Genomic DNA, 24998 nt, shown 5'->3' with positions numbered 1-24998 from the left:
TCACCCTCGCGAGGTATAATCTCTCTGCGAGAGTCGCCGTATCTCTCACGGCTCTCTATGAATGTCTATCGGGTTTGGCGGTCATTGACTTGGAGGCAGATTTGAAGACTTCTCAATGTAGTTTCTCGGTAATTATCAATGTTCGGGGTCTCAGGGGGTGTGCTTGGGGGAGGGGGTATCGTCCCAACGCCCCGCCACACCAACCCTTGGATCCGCCACCGATCAATGCCGCCATCGAGTTCCGCGAAACGCAGCGACTGCTCATCTCCTATGGATCTCGGTGGCAGTCGAAGAGCCGCTGCTGCCGCCGCTGCTGCTGCTGCTTATTAGCAGATTTCGGGGCGAGTTGAAGGGAGCGGTCGAGGGGATCGTCTCTATGGCAGTCGAGGGGTGTTGCTTGATCTCGATGGCGATCGTCTCGTCTCCGCGGCGGGCGCCCGGTCGATGGGCCGCCCGCCCTTTAATCGCTCACCGCGGCCCTAATTAAAGCTGACAAATTGGGGAGTGATGCCGTATTTAGTGCTATGGATTTAATTGTAATTTTGGACGCTTATCGCGCCGCCTTTTGTTTCGAATAATTAACGCCGGGCGGCGACGACGCTCGATTAGACTCGCGGCGGGGACGACGGCCGCGAGCGGCCCTCTCATACCCACGTGTCCATACAAAGACAAAGATCCCCCGTGTAGCCTTAACAGACTGGAGGAGCAAGTGCTGTTAAGCGAGCCCCGACAAAGGCCAGAATTCCCAGTACCACGCCCAGCCACCTTTGTCTCCCCAGTGGCGATGTTTACACACCGCACCAGGTGCTCATTTGAGGTTGAGTCGACCTAGCGGAGGCCGAGGACCGGTTCAGATAATCGTCACTGGTGTTGGCCGCGAGCGGGAATCTAGGTCGCCTGGTTCGTAGTGCAGCGCGCTGCCCACTACACGACTGCTTCCCACACACAACCCATGTAAACTATTTTTTATTTTATATCCGTGTACAACTGTACCCATTTGTAAGTGTGTTCACGTCCCTGTGTACACACATGTCCATTACAAACGACCGAGTACACGCATACATGTACAGTACTCATAAACATCAGTGTACACACTTGCGCGCACACACGCACGCACACCCATAGTGAGAAAGACGCACACACACACACCCTCCCCCCACCACCACCGCAACCATCGATCAGGACGCGGGCTCCCGCTGGCCCCCGCCCCCCGCGAAGGGTGGAGCAGGGGGGTCGCGGGGGTCGCGGGGGTCCGGGGCCCGGGTCACCCCGCGGGGTCACGGCCCGTCAGTCACGGGCCGTCAGTCACGCAGAGTCGCCCCCCACCACCGCTCCTCGCCCCACCACCCCCAATCCATTGATTGCCGCTCTCCTCCTCCCCCCCCCACTCGTCACGGCCCTGCACAGAAAACCCCGAATCTTTACGGCGGCCGCCGGCCGCGTTTTTCCAGCAGTGAAGCGACTGTTTGTCTGGCGCTGGGCCGGGATCGATGGTTAGAAAAATAGCCGACAGCCCGGTCATAGTGGGCGCCATCAACACGGGGCACGGCCAGAGAGAGAGGGGGGCGATGACGGGGGGGGGGGGGGGGTAGCGACAGCAGACTTGAGATGTGAACTTTGGCTCGCTCTGGAGGAAGATGGGTGCGGGGAAGAATTGGGTGAGGAGAGATGGGCGAGGGTTGAGAGGGTTGAGAGATGGGCGAGGGACGGGGGGGGCGGGGCGGAGGGACGGGCGAGGGGAGAGGGTGAGGAGTGGAGGGGAGATGAGTGACGGGAAGAGATGAACAAGGCGAGGGGATGTCGCGATGGAGCCGACGTTTCCGAGCAGAATCGGTTGACCGAGTTATCTCGCTCGAGTCAACCCTCAATCCACATCGTCACCCGCCGCCTCCTCATCCAGCGAAGGATGTGTGAACATTAGTCCCGCTCTTGAGAGATGGAAGCCGTCGAAGGCGGGGTGACGATGATGTGTGTGTGTATGTAGCTGTACACTGCGAAGTGTGAGTACGATACACTCGCTTCATAATCCACGTCTCCCATTGATTTTCCAACCCGAGAATAAAGATGCATTGAATTGAAGCCCAAACAATCACTCGGAGCCCCCCGTGTGAGCGAGCGTCGCTTGCGCCATCGGCCGATCGTGGGGGGGGGGGGGGGGGGGAAGTTAATTCGTTAAATTGAGATCTCGTTAAAAAAAATTGAGTTTTATTCAGCAAACTTCAGATGTTATTAATTCACTACTCGAGTCGCTGGTCGAGACCTATCCACAGTAATAATGCCTTTGATTTACAGAGCCGGGTCTTTTTCCTCACGCGGGTCCCGCGCAGCACGGGAAGATTTGGCCAATTGCCCCAACGAGCGACAAGGCGTGGGAGGGGAACGGGATTTGAGCGAGTTTATCCGCTGACTGAGCATGATTGGCTCGGTGCACCGCAGGGCGTGGTGTGCGTGGCTCACTTGGGAGCGCCCCTCCCCCCTCTCCTCCCTCCCCCCTCTCCTCCCTCCCCCTGCTCCCCCTCCCTCCCCCCCTCTCCCTCCCCCTCCCTCCCCTGCGGCTGCCTCTACGTCTAAACGTGAAAGCGCTCGCATTTCACAACAGAGCGGACGTGGCCGTGTCACAACAAACGCGCGCGCGCGTTGCCCCCGGGAGACGTAATCCGCAACAGCGCACACCTCAACACGCACGACGAGACAAAGATCCCCTGTATAGCCTTCGCAAACTGTTGGGGCAAGTGCTGCTAGCGAGCTCCCATTTAAGTCCCGCACTGCACACGAGGGGGTGGTGTGGCCGGGATCTCACCCGGCCGCCTTGACCTCCTCGGCACTGATGTTTACACAACGCACCAGGAATTAATTTCAGGCTGAGTCGACCTAGGAGAGGCTCCAGGACCAGTTCAGATAATCGTGGCTGGTGTCGACCATGAGCGGGAATAGAACTCGGGTCGCCGGGGTCCCAAACTGATGCACTTCTGCTCCCCACAGTCACACATTCACACACACACCATAGACAACAATGTGAGGCCGCACTGCCCCAAATATGCATGTGAAAACGGAGGGTGCGCATCTGCAATTCACCAACTGGGACAAAGCAATTTAACGGGTAAATCACTTAGAAATTAATCTCCAATAATTGCTCTTCATTGGCCGTACGAAATAACCATCATGCACACACGCGCACGCACACCTATACAGACACACAGACACACAGCCACGCGCACTCACACACCAAGCGCCAACATATAAACCAAAACAACCGCCGTTCACTCGGTGGGGGTGACGTCACCACGGCGCTTGTGCCATGCTAGGTGCACTTGAGGCCACGTGAAGAGTCGACGGCCCACGCGCAGGTCACGGAACAGACCCAGGTGCCATAGGTTGACTGACTGAGAGGACTGATAGATGCACCACCTGTGCTCCCCACTGTGCCAACTGTTTTAGACACCCGGCGCTCTGCTCGTTGCTGTGAGCGTCGCTCCTCTGCCCTCCGTTGTTGCTGGAGGGCGACTGCCTCTAACTGCCCAGCAGCGTCCTTCACGAGCCTCCTCCAGAGGCCGATCTTGACACCCGCTGGTACCAGTCATCGGCAAGTCTACTCAGCTCCACATCCTTCGGTACCACATCACCTCCATCTCTTCTCTAGCCCGTGCCATGCCCGTTTAACCCCACTCTATCCGGCCAAACAGAAGCTCTATAGGCATGCGGTGAAATCAAACCAATACAAAGGCAAATACACACACAAATACACACACACACAAATACACACACACACAAATACACACACACATACACACACACTCACACCACCCCTTTACAAATGTTAAACAGTCATGACGATCTCTCACTTGGATGTGCTCTCTGAACCGTGTGGTCCGTCTTCTCGTCTCCCAGTGTAAAACAATACGAATTACATCGCATCTGTCAGTGTCCGTGTCTCCGATCAATTGTCAGAGCAGGCGACACGCGCTGATTAAACGCACTCTTCTCTTTAGGTGCATTGCGCGGATACTTCTCACGATCAGATTATTAGACTATTTAAATTATTTTTCTGCAATAAATATCCAAATGACAAGCCACTTTGTTGAGCTATCATTTGTGGCCAGGTCGCTTTTGAACAAGAAGCTAATACCTCGGTGGGCTTTGCCTGGTAGGACGCGGATGGTTTGGCGTTGTATTTGTTTCTGTTTAGGTGATTCGTTTACAATTCGTGTACTATGAACTCCGAACGTGTTTTTTGTCCTGTTTGTTATTGTAACGATCTTACTCCGTGCCTCTACTTGGACATCTGTGAAGAAGAGCTTTACAGCTCATCGGATTCCTCCTGCAGTATAAATATTCTATATTAATAGTCTACATTTGCTGCTGGGCCGCCTCTGTATCTCGTGGTGTGTAATCTCGCGATGTGTTGTATCTCGTGACGTGGCTCGTGGTGGTGGTGCACCTTCAACACCACCCCCACTCGGCTGGGCTGTGGGCTGCGATTTCCGGCTGTGCGTCTCTGCCGCAGACAAGGAAGGGCGCCCTCCGTTTAGTGCAGCGCCGTCTCTGCTCGAATTCTATCTTGAGCCCAACTTTTGAAGCATTCTTTATGAAGTCAATCAATCGTTTCCCGTCGTTTACTTCCGTTGGTTGTGATCATGACTCATCAGCGAATCTGCGATGGTTAATAATGCATGCGTGTCCTTCTGCGAGTGTGCATGCGTGTGATAAGCAGGGGGAGGAGCGGTGGTGTCGCGGTTAGCGCTGCGCTGCGCGACCAACCCGGCAACCCGGGTTCGATTCCCACTCACGGCCAACACCAGTGACGATTATCGGAACCGGTCCTGGGCCTTCTCTCGGTAGGCTCAGCCTCAAATGAGTACCTGGTGTGGTTTGTGTAAACATCACCACTGGGGAGACAAAGGCGGCCGGGCGTGGTGTTGGCCACCCACGCCCTGATGTGCTGTGCCAGCCTTCATAGGTGATCGCGCATAGCACTTGCCCCAACAGTCTGTTCAGGCTATACCGGGGATCTTTGTCTTTGGGGTAGTGTAGGGAGTGGTGAGCGTGCTGCACTACGACCCCGGAAAAAGACTTCGATTCCCGCTCGCGTCCAACATAGGTGACGAATATCTGAACCGGGCCTCCCCTAGGTCGACTCAGCCTTAATTGAGAACTGTACCTCATTTTTTATAGGTGCTCGCAAACATCACTTGCCCCAACAGTCTACACAGTGCATACAGATTACTCTGCACAAAGACAAAGATCCCCCGTATAGCCTTGCTATGAAGGCCAGCACGGCATATGAGGGGGTGGGTTGCCAGCACAGGGAACATGTACACTCACACACGCATACCCTACACTCTCCTCAACACCCATAACAACAATTCCACGGCTTTGTGCCAGGCTAGGTGCACTCCGAGGCCGTCACGTGAAGTGATGAATTGCTCTCTGCTGGCAGGTCACGGGACAGAGCGACTGGGTTGACTCACTGCCAGATGCTCCACTTGTGCTCCCCACTGTGCCAACACAAACGCACGATTACCCCCACACACACAAAGCTCCCCCGTATAGCCTTAACAGACTGTTGGGGCAAGTGCTGTTAGCGAGCACCTGAGTACCTAGTGGCGATGTTTTACCCACCGCACCAGCTACTCACACGCAGACATCGGTCGACACGGACACACGCACACACAGGTCGACACGGACACACGCACGTGCATACTTCCACACGCACACACGCAGGTGCCTGTGCATGCACGCGCGCACGTTCACCCTGCAACGTGATTCATGCCAGCGGTCGATGACGAAGGCTGTGGAATGTGGCCCGCGCCTCCCCACACCTACCCAGCGCCTCCCCACGCCTACCCAGCGCCTCCCCACACCTACCCAGCGCCTACCCACACCTACCCACACCCCCCCGTACCCCCTGGATCAATCAATGACTAAACTGCACGTCCTGTTTTCTACAGGACGTCTGTTACCCAGCACTGTGGGGGCGGCGAGGGCTGGTGGATCATGGGGGTCGAGGAGGAGCCGGACCACGGCTCGCCATGAGCAGGCGGTACAGGAAAGTGGCGACTCATCTCGCCTGTCCCTTCTGTATGGGGAGAGTGTTGCGCCGTCTTGCACGCCTCGGTTCTCTCCGGCTGCTCTGGGTTTTCCTCCCACGTGTGTAAACGCTCATTGATTGGCTGAAAACGGAACGTGAATATGTAGAGGACCGCAGAGCTTGGGCAACAATTGTTGGCAGCGCCGCCGGCTCCTTACCACCTGGCGGCTGCTGCTGCTACTGCTGCTTCTGCTACTGCTGCTGCCGCTGCTGCTACTGCTTCTGCTGCTTCTGCCTTTTCGCTCGTCTGTGGTTCCTCCACGACGATCGTGAGAGCCGCGATCTGCGTTGAGGATGACGACGCGATAGATACGGCTACGGAGGATTACGACTGCACAGGATGAGTTGTTAAAGGCAGACACTAACAACCCCTTCCCAAATATGTGCCTCCATGTAAACTTTTTTTGTACACATCCCATCAGACACACGGACTTCTCAGCGTGAAGTTTTCAGCAGGATTGGTCTCACGCGGGTGGACGCCCAGTGTCTCATCAGCAACAGTGAGGCTCGCTGGAATCACTGCTGGTGAGCTGCCAGCTCTTGATGGGCAAGGCCCCCCCCTCCCCTCTGCTAGACACGGATCGAACGACAACATAGACAACAACGAGAGTGATCGTGGCGCTGTGGAGAACAGAATGATTATTTCGTGTGAAGTTGTGGCCCCCCCACCGCTCACTCCCCGACTTCCGGCCCTCCCCGACCCTTGGGCAAGAGTCCAACTAAGGCGATCGAGGTTCCGGGGCGAATTCCTTTGCAGGTGGAGGAACACGGATTTACTACAACGGGGCTCAGTTACACAATCGATAACCACCGCCACAAAAAGAATATCCACAACCACCACATCAAGCATCACATTACGGACACAACCGCAGGGTAACCAACAACGGATAGCCAACAATGACGAGTGTCGCTGTCCAGACATCGATGTGTATTGTTTACCGCAACCATTAACCAGCAGCAGAACTTGCGTGTTAAGTTAACTACCAACTAATGACACCCACCACCACCACCACCACCACCGTGGCACACGAGGGGGTGGTGTGGCCAGCACCACACCTGTCCGCCCACCTTGGTCTACCCACCGCACCAGGTACCACCCATCACTAAAGGCTGCGTCGCTTTAGGGGAGGGTCCGAGGAATATTCGCTAAAAATCACGCACACGTCCCTTGAAACCCCCAGGCATTCGTATAAACACGCTGGCACGTCCAACATGAACACACTTAACTGGTGGTCACGCTGTGAAATATAATAACACAGTAACCACACACCGCTCTCACACCCAATGACAAAGATCCCCCGCGTAGCCTTTGCAAATTTCTGGACAAAGTGCTGCTAACGAGCAGCGCCTATGAAGGCCGACACAGCACACGCGGGGGAGGGTGGCCACCACGCCAGTGGCGATGTGTACACACCGGACCAGGTATTTATGTCATACCCCAACACATACACCACATGCACACCCTGCTAACACGTGCGCCCTAACACAGAGGCATTCTTACAAAAAGCCCATGCACGCCCGCCTAGAAATGAACACAATCAACGCCAACGATGGTGACACCACCACACTCGCACACTTACACTCCTAACAACAACACCACACCAACACCCTACTGTCAACAACACCGACAAACACACTCACGCAATCTTAACAACAACAACAACACCACCACAGCAGGGCCCTGTGTATGGGGACCGCCGCTCCACCAACGCAACCGCCGTCACCGGGCGACGAGCGCGCGAGGAGGAGGAGGGGACCACGAGCTGGGAAACCAATCTATCGCCATGGCAACCGCTCGCACCGCATCGGCAGCATCACCAGCAGCCACTGCGTGAGGGCCGAGGAGCGGCACTGCGCTCCGCCAGGCGCCGTTTTAACTCTCCACGTCGCAGGGGGCACGGCAACAAAAGGCGACTCGCGAAATCGATTTGACGGATTGAAAAAATAAATATGGCCATAAAATAGTATCCGCTCATGGCGCGGGTAAATATTTACTCCCGCGCCATCTGCCGACAAGAGCAGGAGGAGGAGGAGGAGTGGAGGAAAGTTCCTCCCCCACCCACACTCTACCGCGGCGTTTGGTTTCGCCCAGTTACACCTGGCCGGGCCAGGTGTTGGTAGCGGGAGATGCCAAGTGGCTGCGTTGTGAGCGGGGGAGGCGAGGTGAGACCGAATCAGAGGGTGGGTGGGGAGTGCATGAATGAGCACGAAATGTAAGTTGTAGGCGAGCGGGTGAATGAATGAATGCGCGAGAGAGTGAACGAGAAAATGAGTGACCAAACCGATGTGCGAGTGAACGAATTCGGAAGCGAGTGAGTGAATGGATCATTGAGTAGATGTGTGAATGATTTGCGTGAATTAATGTGCGATTCAAGTAGTGAGCGAACGAATAATGGAACGATTGAGTGAATACGAGTGTGTGAATCAGCGAGTAAGCGAGAAAATGATAGGAGTGAGTGAATGGATGGTGAGAGCATGTAGGATGGAGTGAGTGAGCGGGCGAGTGAGTGAATGATGGAATGACCGAGCGAGTGAATGAATGATGTTGGGAGCGAGCGAGCGAAGGGTGCGCGACGGACAGATGGAGGCGCGCAGATACGGGCGGAGGCGCGGGGTGATGGACGGATCCATCTCCCCCGCTCCCCGCCATCCGCCCCCCCCCATCCGTCTGCGGCTCCACGGCCGCGCGGCGTGAATCACGCCCGGGGGGGGGGGGGGCTCCGCTCACAGCGACGGAAACGCGAGGAGGAGGAGGAGGAGGCGGCGGCTCCAGAGATGGAGACACGGGAGGGGTGCGGGGTGCCCCCACCCCCGCCCGTGTCACTCGATTACTCCATTTCACATCGATTAACGTTCGCCCAGCGAGACCCAGGATCAGGAAGATGGGAAGGGGGGGCGATGCGTCTGGGACGAGTGACGGCACCGCCCAGAGAACATCATCAATGGCGAGACACCCCGTCAATCACACCTCTTCATCGCCACCCTCGACGAGATGCCTGTTTAACACGTAGGCTATCGCCACCAATGTTATCTATGATAATGAAATGCTTAATCATGGAGGCATCGTCATACACACATCATCATCACCGACACATCTCGCCGTAGAGAAATGCGATGAGTTAAGATGGTGAAGCCACCTCCTCGAGATGACGTCTCATCAGACCTCATCGTCTCCGAGTCCCCTCGAAGGCAGCTCGCCATGGCCCCACGCACTCAGGCGCCCCCCTGGGCCGAGCATGCCGACACAGACAACAAAGATCCCTCGCGTGCCCCCCACTGGCCGTCTTTGTCTCACCAGCACTCACCGGGTGCTCAGTCAAGGCCGAGGGGAGACCCAGAACTGGTCCTGATGATCACTCACCGCCAATGTAAATCGCGGTTGGGAATCGAACTCGGGTCGCCGGGTGTCGCAGCGCAGCGAGCCATCGGCCGCCCCGCCGCCTTCCCCACAAACATCGGCGCAGGCACGAGGCGTCCACCCGACCTCGCCATCGTCCACCCGACATCATCGCTGAAGACGCATCATCATCGTCATCATCATCATCATCGCCGCCGCCGCGGAGTGGCAGGAGGGATGAGCGAGACGGGCCCAGGGCTACACATTCCAACGGGACTCCGCAAAGGATCCCGAGACGAGTTTCATCCGCACCCTCAGATGAGAAAGAGAACGCGCGGGGCTTCATCATCGCCGTTTGTGCAACGTTAGGCGCCGCTTGTGAATGGATATTGCGCGCAGCCAGAGCGACAGTGACTCTCTATTGTTGGTCTACATCACAATGTCCTGTCCTTCTGCTCGTATTATTTTATAAATAATGTGTGTGGAGATGTATGATTATTATTCTCGTACGCAGTATTTTATCAGTGGAGAGAGCAATGCATATTTAAAAATAATATAAATTACTATGTCATTATATATTACATACACACACTGCCAGATGTGTGTTGTGTGTGTTATTATTCACGTGCTAAATTGTAGTATTTTACACACACACACACACCGTGCGTGTGTGTAAAATACTACAAGATACCATGTGAATAATAATATTAACACACGCACGGTGTGTGTGTGTGTGCAGGGTGAATGTTAATCCGCAAGCTCCTAATGAACGCGCTGTGCCGACGCACGATCCGCGGTTCCTCCACACGGGAGATGGAATCCGGGAATGTGGCCGGAGCAAGCGCAGCTATCGTGGGGAGGGAGAAACGTGGGGGGCAAAGGTGGGGGTAGTGGGGGGCAGGGAGTGGGGGCGGGGGGAGGAGGGGCGAGACGCGGTTGAGATTTAGAGAAGGGCAGGGCAGGGCCACGGGGCATGGAGTTGGTTATCAGAGCCTCGGCCGCGACACGAGGAGGAGGAGGAGGTGGGGGGGTGCGTGACCGAGTGAGACATCACGGTGTGGGTGACGCCACATTGCTCGGAGAACATCACCGAGGGCTCAACATCACTGTGGGTGCAGGATGAGAGCGGTGATGGTGCAGGATGAGAGCGATGATGGTGGAGGATGAGAGCGGTGATGGTGCAGGATGAGAGCGATGATGGTGGAGGATGAGAGCAATGATGGTGCAGCATGAGAGCAATGATGGTGCAGCATGAGAGCGATGATGGTGCAGGATGAGAGCGATGATGGTGCAGGATGAGAGCGATGATGGTGGAGGATGAGAGCGGTGATGTGCGACGAAGGATGAAGGGGAGCGGGGAGCCGCGCCCGTAGCCGATGAGGCGAGGAACCGAGGAGGCGCGTGGGGCGATCGCACCGCCCCCCCCCCCCGCGGAGCGAGATGAGAATCCATCCCCAGGAACTCACAAACTCCCCGCTCCATCTGCCGCGAGACAGCCTCCCCATAGCCACAGCTTCCCCAGCCATGACCGAACCACACACACACAGCCTAACCACATACCCAGCCTCCCTGTAGCCTTAGCCTATCGATACAGTGTCATAGACTAGCCATCGCCATAGCCTAACCTCAACGGTAATTATAGCCCAACCATGGCAACAGCCCTTACTCTAACCATAACCTCCATACATTAAGTCACAACTTGCTCCCAGCCATAGCCCTCTGCCTGCCCCTTAACCTGAAGTCACTGCTTTAACAGCTATACGAGTCAGGCCTGTAAGGGGGCAGGCCTGTAAGAGGTCAGGCCTGTAAGAGGTCAGGCCTGTAAGAGGTCAGGCAATAGGGGGGGGGGTCAGGCAGTAGGGGGGGGGGGGGGAGTCAGGCAATAGGGGGGGGTCAGGCAGTAGGGGGGGGTCAGGCTGTAGGGGTCAGGCTGTAGGGGTCAGGCTGTAGGGGTCAGGCTGTAGGGGTCAGGCTTTATTGGTCAGGCTGTAGGGGTCAGGCTGTATTGGGTCGTCAATGTGAACGCTGCTGATCGCTGGCGTGAGAATCGGGTCGCTTCGCCGGTTTCATTACGCGAGCTCATGGCGAATAAAATGATTGAACAAAGGCCTCTAAAGACTCGGCAATTATTCCCAACACTTAGGGTGCGAAGATCGCCCATTATGAGTTTCTCTTTTCACGTTTATTTATTCAGTGTTGGGAAGTTGCCCGGAAGCGACATCAGCGTTTGGCGGCGGTGGCGAAGCGACGCGCTTGGCCGTGGAGCAGACGGGGGGGGGGTCTCAACAGAGGCAGCGCTGGAGATTAGCAGGGGACTGACGACCACGTTGGGGGTGCAGAGCCTCCCACTACCCCCCCCCCCAAACTCACTCTAAATTAAACCCACGATCACACACGGGGTTCATCAAGATCATCATTGACATAAATCACCACCATCATGGTCATCGCTACCATCGTCATATTCATAATACATTTTCATCATCGTCGACACCGTACCATCATACTACACGATGTGGACTCATGGCGGGGGGAGGGGTGGAATGTTGGAGTTGGTGATGTTCATGGCAAGAGGAGGAAGAAGGGTCTAAAAAAAAGAACCATCATCACCATCAATCACTCCCATCACAACATCGCTATCATAGTCAGCACCGTGATTCATATTGTCGCAGCGCCACCGCCAGCACCACGATGATTAATATCTCGCTCTGCCTCTCCCGGAGCAGCGCTCGGTGCTCACGGCAGCAGCAGCAGCGGGGGGGGGGGCGCCGGAAAAACAAACACATCTTTAAATTCACTTTAGTGGTTATTACATCATTAATAATGGATACACACAGAGTGGAGGCGAGCGGGGAGCGCGCCACACAATCACCCGCCGCACAGCCTGCCGGGCACTGCTGCCCGCACGACGCACACAAAGACAAAGATCCCCCGTGAAGCCCCAACAGATTGTCTCGGTTTGTGGCAAGCGTGGCGAGCGAGCAGCACCGATGAAGGCCGGAATAGCGCCACCACCACGCCAGGCCGCCTTTGTCTCTGCAGTGCTGTCATTCACACATCACACCAGGTACAGATGTATGACCGAGTCGACCTAGGCAGGGCCCAGGACCGGTTCAAATATTCGCTGTCACTGATATTGGTGTCGTGAGCGGGAATCAAACTCGGCCCGCCGGGTATTTTAGCGCAGTGCGCTAACCACTGCGCCACCGCTCCCCATGTGCGCACAAACACAGGCGGGGGAACACCATGCACGCCTAGCAACCACTCACGCCCACACGCACAACAGAGAGAATTAGAATCGCGCTCTCTCTCGTGTACAGATACAGTACACCTATATGAACACAGTACACACGTAGCAATACAGTACAAAGACACACAAACGCAGCACACACGTGAATACACTGCGCACAGACGCCGAACACCCACAGACGACGGTGGCTTAGTATCCGATTGATGCAAATGTTGTTGATGTGTTGGCAGGGCCCAGTGCCGAACGCCGGATGAGAGATGATGGCCACAAACAGCGGCAGGAAATCCAACGGGGTGGTGGTTCATGTCGGGCCCCGAAACGGAGTGCGCGTGGAGTCATCAGTGCCCCCCCCCCCCTCCTGCTGCTCCGAGTCCTGCGCTCACCTCTCACACGAGCCTCGGCAGCATCGGTGAACCGAGTACTTCGCCTCCGCGGAGTGTGACGCGAGAGCCGACAGAAAGCGGGCACATCCCATTGTGATCACGCGCGTCTCCCTTACGCGCCTGCTCTTCCCAGGCGTGCAGTTGCACCTGTGAGGAAGACTCGACCCCGTCATACGAATGTAGAATTGCCACCACTGCTGGCTCGGGGTTCTATACACGGGCGATGAGAGTCACTGCCTCGATGCTCCTTTGCGAGCAGCAGCCGGAATTCACTTCGGGTCCGACTTGGGGTGAACGCTGAACCCACGGGCGGCTTGAGAGCGGCACGGGGACAAGAGGTGAGAGGAGGGCGGCGAGGGAGAGAGCGAGGACGACTACTTCCCGAGGACGACTACCTCCCGAGGCCACGAGGGGCTCGCGCGGGGGTCCGCGGCCCCCCAATCCCAACGTGCCCCCCCCCCGTATCAGTACAGACGCTAAGCTGCATCCCTATGTACGTGGCGAGGTGTGTGATAGGAGTGGGGCTTTTGCGATGGGGGTTTGCGAGGCGTGACCTTTGGGTGTGCTGTGTTTGGGTGTGGGAGTGCGCGGTGTGGGAGTTGGGATGTGTGGGGGTGCTGCGGTGGGATGGTATCATGCCAACCTCCATCAAGATGACTCAACGTTGGCAAGAGGCGCATGGGTGTGGACAGGATGTGCGCGCGCGTCCACGTGGACACATGTGTGTGCGTGTGTGCACGTGTGTGCGTGTGTGCACGTGTGTGCGTGCGCGCGAGCAGCAGCACAACAGCGATTTACACAAACCAGCGACCCGAGTTTGACTCCTGACCACGGTTACAATCAATGGTGAGATCAGCACCCATATTGCGGGCCTCCATTAGACTGCCTCAGCCTTAAATGAGTACCTGGGGCCGTGGGGAAACGTGAGCAGTGGGGAGACAAAGGCGGCCAAGCGTGGGTCTGGCCACCCCACTCCATCGCAGGTGCTGCTCGCTAACAGCACTTTCCCTAACAGCCTCTGTGGGCTACACGGGGGATCTTTGTCACCCTCCCCCCTCCACTCCCTACACACACGCGTAGGGATACAATCCCAGCCGTGGAATACGTGAGAGGAGAAGCAACCTCCTCCTCCTCTGCTCCCCCTCCTCCTTCACCCTCCCTCCCCCCACATCTCCTGACCCCCCCCCTCCCCCCAACATCCCCTACCCGCCAGCGCCCCCCGTTTCCCTCTCGTACCAAGCCGAGTTGCTCACTGCCCCCACCTTCCTCCATCCTCCCTCCCGCACACCCCCTCCCCCTGCTTCCACCCTCCCCCACAGCCCCTCCCCTCCCCCTGCTTCCACCCTCCCCCACAGCCCCTCCCCCTGCTTCCACCCTCCCCCACAGCCCCTCCCCTCCCCCTGCTTCCACCCTCCCCCACAGCCCCTCCCCTCCCCCTGCTTCCACCCTCCCCCACAGCCCCTCCCCGCTCTACTGCTCAATGACTCCCGGTGCTGTCCATGACGCACTGCTCCACGCAGATTCATCCGATTACACAACGCGGGACGGGGAGGCACGGACAGGAGAGGGAGGGGGTTACGGGAAGTAATAGGGGGAGGGGGGAAGAAGACGGGAGACGGGGGGGGGGTGCAGGGGGGGGGGGGTCGCGGATCTTCAAACTCCCCGAGCGGTAGCGCCCGGCTCCTGAAACCACCCAGCGCAGAGTCCTACAGCCAGCGAGGGCTCGCCACGACCCTGCCATAGTCATGTGGAATTTACACTGCGAGCCCAAGGCTCCGTTTAGAGGCCATGAGGCAGGAGAAGAAATTCCACATTGCTGTGGCGAGTAATAGCTTCTGCAGTTGATGATATCCGCTGTTGTCTAAATCTGGATCATGTTGATTCGCGGCTAGAGGCGGGGGGGATCACCACCCCCCGCCCTCCCCCTCCCCTCCCACAGCCAATTACCGCGGGGTCAGGGGTCGCGCTGCGCGGTTAAGTGACCACATTTATGAGCGGTAATTACGCGCGCGCCGTGTTTATTTGCGAGCGAGCGCCGCCGACACCACGCGCGGACACCGCAACCAGACGGGGGAGAGAGGCGAGAGTCGGGGAAGAGAGAGGGGAAGAGAGAGGGGAGAGAGTCGGGGAAGAGAGAGGGGAGAGAGTCGGGGAAGAGAGATGGGAGATAGAGGGGAGAGAGTCGGGGAGAGAGTCGAGAGAGGGATGGTATAGAGACGGCAGAGTCAGGAGGAGCGAGTTGGATGCGTGACCCTGAATCGATGAGAATATTCAACCATTCTGCTGGGAATGTGGTAAGGTAGGAAAGGGGGGGGGAGGCTGCTGGATCAATTATCCTTTAAAGGGACCGTGGGAACTTCTTCATAAATCCTGGAGTGGATCTCGCGGCGGCGAGGACTCGGAGCGCAGGGATTGCGTGGTGCCGAGTTCCGATGGGGGGCGCGATGACGAGAGACGGGGAGGGCGTGAGAGCGAGGGAGGTGCGGGCTGAGAGATGAGAGATGAGGGTTGGGGAGACGACACGAGAGAGGTGAGATTGTGAGGGGTGATTGACAGGCGAGCGGTGAGAGGCTGAGGCAGCCGAATCGAAATTTGACTTTGCGCGAGTTCCTGCTCGCAGGGTGAAGGGCGAGGAGGCAAACCCCACACCTCCACCCCGCACCCATTCCCCTATAGCCAACCCCACACCTCCACCTCGCACCCATTCCCCTATAGCAGACCCCACACCTCCACCCCGCACCCATTCCCCTATAACCAACCCCACACACCTCCACCCCGCACCCATTCCCCTATAGCCAACCCCACACGTCCACCCCGCACCCATTCCCCTATAGCCAACCCCACACCTCCACCTCGCACCCATTCCCCTATAGCAGACCCCACACCTCCACCCCGCACCCATTCCCCTATAACCAACCCCACACACCTCCACCCCGCACCCATTCCCCGATAGCCAACCCCACACCTCCACCCCGCACCCATTCCCCTATAGCCAACCCCACACCTCCACCCCGCACCCATTCCCCCTATGGCCAACCCCACACCTCTACCCCACACCCATTCCCCTACAGCCAACCCCGCACCCATTCCCCTATAGCCAACCCCACACCTCCACCCATACCCCTATAGCCAACCCCACACCTCCACCCCGCACCCATTCCCCTATAGCCAACCCCACACCTCCACTCCGCACCCATTCCCCTATAGCCAAGCCAACCCAAACATGTATCAATCCTATAGCCAAACCTATCACCCCAAATCCAGCCCAGCCATATATCCAAACCAAACCAAGACATGACACTCAGACCCATAACCAAACCCGACACCACACCACAACAAACCCAACCCCGACGCAAAGCCCCACTCGACCCCACGCGGATCGGGTGACCGTGAGACAGAGACCAGGTCCGCATATCGCCGTGGAGAGACAGCGAGGGAGGAGGAGGGGGCGGGGGGCTCCGACACGAACTCGGAGTGTGAAGGAACACGGGGGGGGGGAGGGCACGGGAGGGATTCTGGAGCAGAGACACCCCACACGCGCGCGCGGTGTTTCCGTGTCCGAGTCAGGCGGGTGTGATGGAGGCCGTGATAGCGACGGCGAGGATGGTAGCGAACGGGGATCGAGCACCCAACCTCCCACCTCCCCACCGCCCCCTCCCCCCGTCTCTAAATGCCCAGCAGACATTGACACGAGGATGATGTTTGATGTTTGCGATCTCCTCTTAATCCCGTCCCGCCGCTCGATGCTCCGGGACGCGTCCCGTAATCGACTCGGAATCCCTCCAGCACGACTCGCCCCCCACTGCCCCCAACACCGCGGCACCACTGCAACCACCGCCGCTGTGGATTTTTCTCGCTTCGTTTTGCGTCAATTTCTCTTCGCGAGGATGCCCTTCGCACCGGATGTTTCACCCCCGACGGCTGACGGGATCCATTCACGCGGCGATCGGCAGCATCATCATCAGAATTGCGTTGTTGATAATTGGTTCTTTACCCTTCTATCTGGCAACAAAACTGACACCTTTTAACAAGGAGTCATGTTTGCATAGACCGCAATACCTGCAGTCATAATACAAACAAAAGACATAACTCTGATAATGTGCACTGTCCTTGAAGTTGATTGGTCCACACCCGAGACAGCTTTCCTTAGAGCCTAGTCTCACATGGGTTGGACCAGATGACGCCAAAAGGCGCACAACTCAACGACAATGCACCATCAGAGTATGAGAGCTCGGGGCAAGCATCTACATGTGCGCCTTTTGGCGTCATCTGGTCCAACCCATGTGACTACACGGCTACACTAGCCGCTACACTAGCCGCTACACTAGCCGCTACACTAGCCGCTACACTAGCCGCTACACTCACCGCTACACTAACCACTACACTAGCCTCTACACTAGCCTCTACACTCACCGCTACACTAACCACTACACTAACCACTACACTAGCCTCTACACTAACCGCTACACTAACCACTACACTAACCACTACACTAGCCACTACACTCACCACTACACTAACCACTACACTAGCCTCTACACTCACCACTACACTCACCACTACACTAGCCACTACACTCACCACTACACTAACCGCTACACTAGCCGCTACACTCACCACTACACTCACCACTACACTAGCCACTACACTAGCCTCTACACTCACCACTACACTAACCACTACACTAGCCGCTACACTCACCACTACACTCGCCACTACACTCACCACTACACTAGCCACTACACTCACCACTACACTAGCCACTACACTCACCACTACACTAGCCTCTACACTCACCACTACACTAACCACTACACTCACCACTACACTAACCACTACACTAGCCGCTACACTCACCACTACACTCGCCACTACACTAGCCACTACACTCACCACTACACTAACCACTACACTCACCACTACACTAACCACTACACTAGCCGCTACACTCACCACTACACTAACCGCTACACTAGCCGCTACACTCACCACTACACTAGCCACTACACTCACCACTACACTAACCACTACACTAGCCGCTACACTCACCACTACACTAGCCTCTACACTCACCACTACACTAACCACTACACTAACCGCTACACTAACCACTACAATAGCCACTACACTCACCGCTACACTCACCGCTACACTCACCGCTACACTCACCGCTACACTCACCGCTACACTAGCCTCTACACTCACCACTACACTAGCCACTACACTCACCACTACACTAGCCGCTACACTCACCACTACACTAACCACTACACTAGCCGCTACACTCACCACTACACTCACCACTACACTAGCCACTACACTCACCGCTACACTAGCCTCTACACTAACCGCTACACTAGCCACTACACTAACCACTACACTCACCGCTACACTAGCCTCTACACTCACCACTACACTAACCACTACACTAGCCACTACACTCACCACTACACTCACCACTACACTAGCCACTACACTCACCACTACACTAACCGCTACACTCACCACTACACTAACCACTACACTAACCGCTACACTAACCACTACAATAGCCACTACACTCACCGCTACACTCACCGCTACACTCACCGCTACACTAACCACTACACTAGCCTCTACACTAACCGCTACACTAGCCACTACACTAACCACTACACTAGCCTCTACACTCACCGCTACACTAGCCTCTACACTCACCACTACACTAGCCACTACACTCACCACTACACTAGCCGCACCACTCACCACTACACTAACCACTACACTAGCCGCTACACTCACCACTACACTCACCACTACACTAGCCGCACCACTCACCACTACACTAACCACTACACTAGCCGCTACACTCACCACTACACTCACCGCTACACTCACCGCTACAATAGCCACTACACTCACCACTACACTCACCACTACACTCACCACTACACTCACCACTACAATAGCCGCTACACTCACCACTACACTCACCGCTACACTCACCACTACACTCACCGCTACACTAGCCGCTACATTAACCACAAAAACTCCCCTTATAGGCTGACCAGACTGTTGGGGAAAGGGGCATCCATTGAGTAGGTGCGCAAAAATCTATCAAAACGTGACCCCTCCCCCCTCCCTGTGCGCACGCGTATTTTTTACACCCCCCCCCCCCCGAATCCTATAGAACGGCCGATATTTAATCCACGCAGAAACGATCACGGATTAATAATATTAACGTGTTTAAGCAAACAGACAGTCCACCGCCGGACTAACTCATTTGAATGCCAATGTAGACAGATTATTGTCGAGGCTTCACATCCCCCCCCGTTTCCTCTGCGTACAATGTCAGTAGACCCCCATACGCAAGCGTACGCATTTGGGTTAACCCCCCCTCCCCCCTCAATGCGTACCTACTAAATGGATGGCCCCAAAGTGCTGTTCGCGAGCACCTTTGAAGGCACACGAGGGAGTGGATGGCCAACACCACGCCCGGCTGCCTTTGTGTCCCCAATGGTGATGATATGTACATATTGCACCAGATACAAAATTAAAGCTGAGTAGACCTAGGGGAGGCCCAGGACCGGTTCAAATATGTGCTCACGGTTGTTGGTCGTGAGTGGGAATTGAACTCGGGTGGCTCGTAGTGCGGCGCGCTAACCGCTGCGCCACCGCTCCCCCTACTTTACCCCCCCTATACACACCTCCCCTTCCCACCCCTCTCACCCCCGTCCATCATCGCCTTCTCATATCGCGTTTCCCAAAATCCACTCACTCGCACTGCCCCCCTAGCCCCGCCCCCCGCCCCTCCATGACCTCTCCCCCGACTCCTCAACCTCAAATCTCCAGAGGCCCCACCACCCCCATCACTACCCCCACACCATCATCGCCATCACACAACCACCTCATCTCACCATCATCAATAATCACCACCATCATCACTGCGACACAACCCTCGCCACTAACACCATCAGCTAACACCACTACCATTACTACCAAACCCCAGTCACTAACACCACCACCACCATCAGTCTCCTCCCCACCACGAGCTAATCTCGCCTGTCTGTGGGCGCCATCAGCCCTGCCCCGACTCGCAGGGCTCACACACTCATAGAACAAAGACAAAGACCCCCCGTGTAGCCTTGAACAAACTGTTGGGGCAAGTGCTCTAAGCGAGCACCAATGAAGGCCGGAAGAGCACACGAGGGGCTGGGTGGCCAGCGCCACAGGCAGCCGCCGCTGTCTCCCCAGCGCTGTTCACGCACCGCGCGGGGTAATCATTTGAGGCCGAGTCGACCTCGGGGAGGGTTCCAGGACAGGTTCAGATAATCGTCAGTGGTGGTGTTGGCCGTGAGCGGGAATCGAACTCCGATCACCGCAATCGCACTCACTCACGATACGGCAGCACATTGTCGTGGTCGTGGCGATGGTGGTGGTGGTGGTGGTCGTGGTGGTAATTGTGGTAGTTGGGGTGGTGATTGTGGTGGTGGTGATTGTGGTGGTAATTGTGGTAGTGGTGGTGGTAATTGTGGTAGTGGGGGTGGTGATTGTGGTGGTGATGATTGTGGTAGTGGTGGTGGTGATTGTGGTGGTGTCAGTGGTGGTGGTGATTGTGGTGGTGGTGATTGTGGTAGTGGTGGTGGTGATTGTGGTAGTGGTGGTGGTGGTAGTGGTGGTGGTGATTGTGGTGGTGGTGATTGTGGTAGTGGTGGTGGTGATTGTGGTGGTGGTGATTGTGGTAATTGTGGTAGTGGTGGTGGTGATTGTGGTGGTGGTGATTGTGGTGGTGGTGATTGTGGTGGTGGTGATTGTAATAGTGGTGGTGGTGATTGTAATAGTGGTGGTGGTGATTGTAATAGTGGTGGTGGTGATTGTAATAGTGGTGGTGGTGATTGTAATAGTGGTGGTGTTAGTGGTAATTGTGGTAGTGGTGGTGGTGATTGTGGTAGTGGTGGTGGTGATTGTCGTGGTGATTGTGGTGGTGGTGATTGTGGTGGTGATTGTGGTGGTGGTAGTGGGGGTCGTGATTATGGTAGTGGGGGTGGTGATTGTGATTGTGGTAGTGGGGGTGGTGATTGTGGTGGTAATTGTGGTAGTGGTGGTGGTGATTGTGGTAGTTGTGGTGGTGATTGTGGTGGTGGTGATTGTGGTGGTGGTGATTGTGGTGGTGGTGATTGTGGTGGTGATTGTGGTGGTGATTGTGGTGGTGATTGTGGTGGTAATTGTGGTAGTGGTGGTGATTGTGGTGGTGGTGATTGTGGTGGTGGTGATTGTGGTAGTGGTGGTGGTGATTGTGGTGGTGGTAGTGGTAATTGTGGTAGTGGTAGTGGTGATTGTGGTGGTGGTAATTGTGGTAGTGGTGGTGATTGTGGTGGTGGTGATTGTGGTGGTTGTGGTGATGGTGGTGATGGTGGTGGTGATGGTGGTGATGGTGATTGTGGTGGTGATTTCCTCATTGCGCCTGATACGGATCCCCCCCCCCCGCGGGCGCGAACCCGTGGGGGGGGGGGACTGCGGGGTCCGGGGCGAGGAGCGGAAGCAGAGTGACCTCACCGCGCTGGAATTCGCGAATCCAGTGCCCCCAGCCGCGGTACACGCACATGTGTGTGCACAGGTAGGGGCACACAGGTGTGTGCACAGGTAGGGGCATGCATGTACTTGCACAGGTCCACACGCGTGTCTACACAGACGTGTACGTATGCGTACCCACAGACATATCGACACATCTACATACCGACAGATACACATGTAGATACGCGTGTTCTCACACCCGCACAGCTACAATGTACTCGTGTGCAGCTACACGCATGGCTGGACACGCCGCACACACCGATTGTTCCCGGGGTTTATGGAGACATTGTAAAGAGCAAAGGGCTAACGATGATGCAACACGATAAACACGTAGATGCAAATAGTCACACACGCACACCACAAAGACTCCCACACACACAAACCGTAGGCACCACACACACTTTCATACACACGCATCGACACCCCACGCACACCACACACACACGCGCGCACCCCCCCCCCCCACACACGCGTGCGCCCCACGCACGCGCGCACACCACACACCCCTCTTCCCGATAGCTTTATAACAAATCCTCAAAACGTTCTTCAATCACACTGTGGCCTTTAAAGGAAACAATATAATAGACAACGTTTCGGGCAATGAACCATAGTCATCGCACACTTATAGACCGTTGGGACAAGCGCTGTGAGCGAGCCCCTACAAAGGCCAGCACGGCGGGGGTGGGTAGGACGCTGTGTTCAGGATCGCACCTGGCTGATGTTGCCACAAGACACCAGGAGCGGCTCGGACAGCCCTCACTGCTGCTGCTGGCCGTGAGCGGGAATAGAACTCGGTTCGCCCGGTTCGTAGCGCAGTGCGCTAACCACTGCGCCACCGCTCCCCGCAATCTCACACACACGCACGCAACGCGGGCGGCGGTGGCGGAGCGTGGTTGGGGTTGGGCCCTGCGAGGCGTCTGGGGCCCTGCGGCCCGTGGGCCCCGGGCCAGCGGCCCCCCCGACACACACTCGGAGGCACGCCACGTCGCCCTGCACACCGACAACACAGCGCCACCCAGCCGAGAGCCGTGAGCAGAATGTTGGCGCAAATGCTGTCAGCGAGCACCTATTAAGGCAGGCACGACACGTCGGTTGGCAAATACTATGTTCGGCCGCCTTTGTCTTCCCAGCGCTGATGTTTGCACACTGTACCAGATACTCCATTAAGGCAGAATCGACCTAGGGGAGGGCACACGATCGGTTCAGCTATTCGCTGTCACTGATGTTGGTCGTGAGTGGGAATTGAACTCGGATCGCCGGGTTCGTAGTGCAATGCGCTACCCACTCCGCCAGCGGACCCCACACTAACACACACACAGACACGCGCCTGCGATCACATGCACTGACATTCATGCGGACACACCCATTCATACACACACTCACAATCACTTCCATTCACAATCACTCGCACACATTCACACACTTGTACAAACACACTGGCGAACAAAGACTCACACTCATTCAAACGCGCTCACCACACCATCCCATCTCATCCACTCACACACGCACTCACTCACACACGCACTCACACACACACGCACACTCACACACCATTCACGGATACCTATTCACGCACAAAGGTTCACATACACTTACCAACTCGCACGCAGGCATGCACAGCAGCAGCAGCGCACAAAGATCCCCCGTCAAGCCTTACCAGACTGTTGGGGCAAGGGCTGTTAACGAGCACCTAAGAAGGCCGACACGGGGGTGGGTGGCCAGAACCACGCAAGGCCGTCTTTGTCTCCCTCGTGGCGATGTTTACACATCGCACCCAGTACTCATTTGAGGTCGAGTCGACCTAGATGAGGCCCAGGACCGGTTCAGATAATCGCCACTGGTGTTGGCCGTGAGTGGGAATCGAACTCGGGTCGCCTGGTTCGTAGCGCAGCGCGCTAACCGCTGCACCACCGCTCCCCACACACACACAATCACACACAATGACACACACAAACACACACACACCATCACACACACACACACCATCACACACACACACACACACCATCACACACACACACACACACATCACACACACACAACCATCACACACACACAACCACACACACACACCATCACACTCCTCGATCGCCTCCCGCAGCTTCCCACGACCCCCCCGCCTCTCGTCCCCCACCCAAGCCGGCGCCTCTCGCAGGCGTCTCAACAACAACAGCAGCAGCAACAACATCAACAACACCAGCAGCAGCAGCAGCAAGAACAACAGCAGACGCGTCCCCTTGGGGACCAGGTCCTCCACCGACCCCCTTCACCGCCCCTCCAGACCTCATCACCCCCCCACACCCTCCCCCGGCGTCGTCTCCATTCCAGGCCCCATCAATCCCTCTACATTCCTCATCACCCTCCCCCCCATCATCTCCCACCCATCACAGTACCACCACCTCCTCACCATGCCCCATCAACAATCCCTCGACTTATGAACACATCTTCTGACACCCACCACTTCAAATGAAGCTTCGTCACCTCTTCCACATACCCCATCATCATCATCAGACCTCCTCACCAGCCTCCCATCACCATCCCCCCGACATCCATTAGCACACATCATCACCAGCAACATCACCAGCAACATCACCAGCAACATCACCTTCCTCCATCACGGCACGGGGGGTGGGGGGGCTTAGCCTCACCGCGGGTTGCTGCTGTTCCAGTAGACGGCGTGGCGGCCTCCCGCCACGGCCGGGGCCGCCTCGTGGCCTCCTCCCTCCAGCGGAGACGGGCAGCTCGGAGACACCAACACCATCACCACCGCCACCATCACCACCATCACCTCCAGCAGCAGCGGCGGCAGCGCTCCCATCGCGACGCGAGGAGAACGCAAGAGGAGGGGGAGGAGGAGGGAGGGGGGACGGAGGAGCTCACGGATGGAGCAACTCACAGACGGAGGAGCCCCGAGACGGGGAAGTCCACGGACGGAGGAGCGCAGAGACGGAGGGAACGCGAATCGAGGAGCGGGACAGGGGGGAGCGGTGGGGTCCCGGGAAAGAAGATGCGGCCGTCCCGAATAGGGGGGTCTCCTCTGCAACGGAGTCGACTCGACTGAGCCCCGGGGGGGGGGGGGCAGGCGATAGGAGGCGAGTCGCCGGACCGCGCTAGTGACCGCAATCCTCCCGGGTTCGCGTCCGGGCCCGAGTGGCGGCTCCCGGCGCGCGAGCTTCGCGTGCCCCGCGAGGGCGGGGCCATAGGGGGGCGGGGTCACGGGGGGTGTGGGCGGGGCTACGGCGGGGGGGCCGCACCCCAGTCCCGCCCGTGCACCGGACGGCCCAATCACGAGCCTCATACCGTGTAGCCGCGTCTCGGGGAGCCAATCACGGCGGGCGGCGAAAATTACCGTGAAGACGCCTCGGGCGTGGAGCCACGCCCATCGCGGAG

The 24998-nt window shown here is 57.0% G+C and overlaps 1 protein-coding gene across 2 annotated transcripts in view; it reads right to left on the bottom strand.

Annotated features, from left to right (window-relative positions):
* Positions 1–24780, bottom strand: part of LOC144931072 (ephrin-A2-like) — a 35964-nt gene extending 11184 nt beyond the window's left edge. For both annotated transcript variants that reach the window (XM_078854988.1, XM_078854989.1), the window contains exon 1: positions 24257–24780. In XM_078854988.1, the coding sequence (XP_078711114.1) occupies positions 24257–24426 (170 nt within the window). In that variant the 5' untranslated portion in view covers positions 24427–24780. The remainder of the gene's footprint in view (positions 1–24256) is intronic.
* Positions 24781–24998: the final 218 nt, after the last annotated feature.

Source organism: Lampetra fluviatilis, chromosome 3, assembly GCF_964198595.1.
Source record: "Lampetra fluviatilis chromosome 3, kcLamFluv1.1, whole genome shotgun sequence".
Lineage (NCBI taxonomy): Eukaryota > Metazoa > Chordata > Hyperoartia > Petromyzontiformes > Petromyzontidae > Lampetra > Lampetra fluviatilis.
The sequence above is the reverse complement of the archived record's forward strand: the minus strand, read 5'-3'. Positions and strand labels throughout refer to the sequence as shown.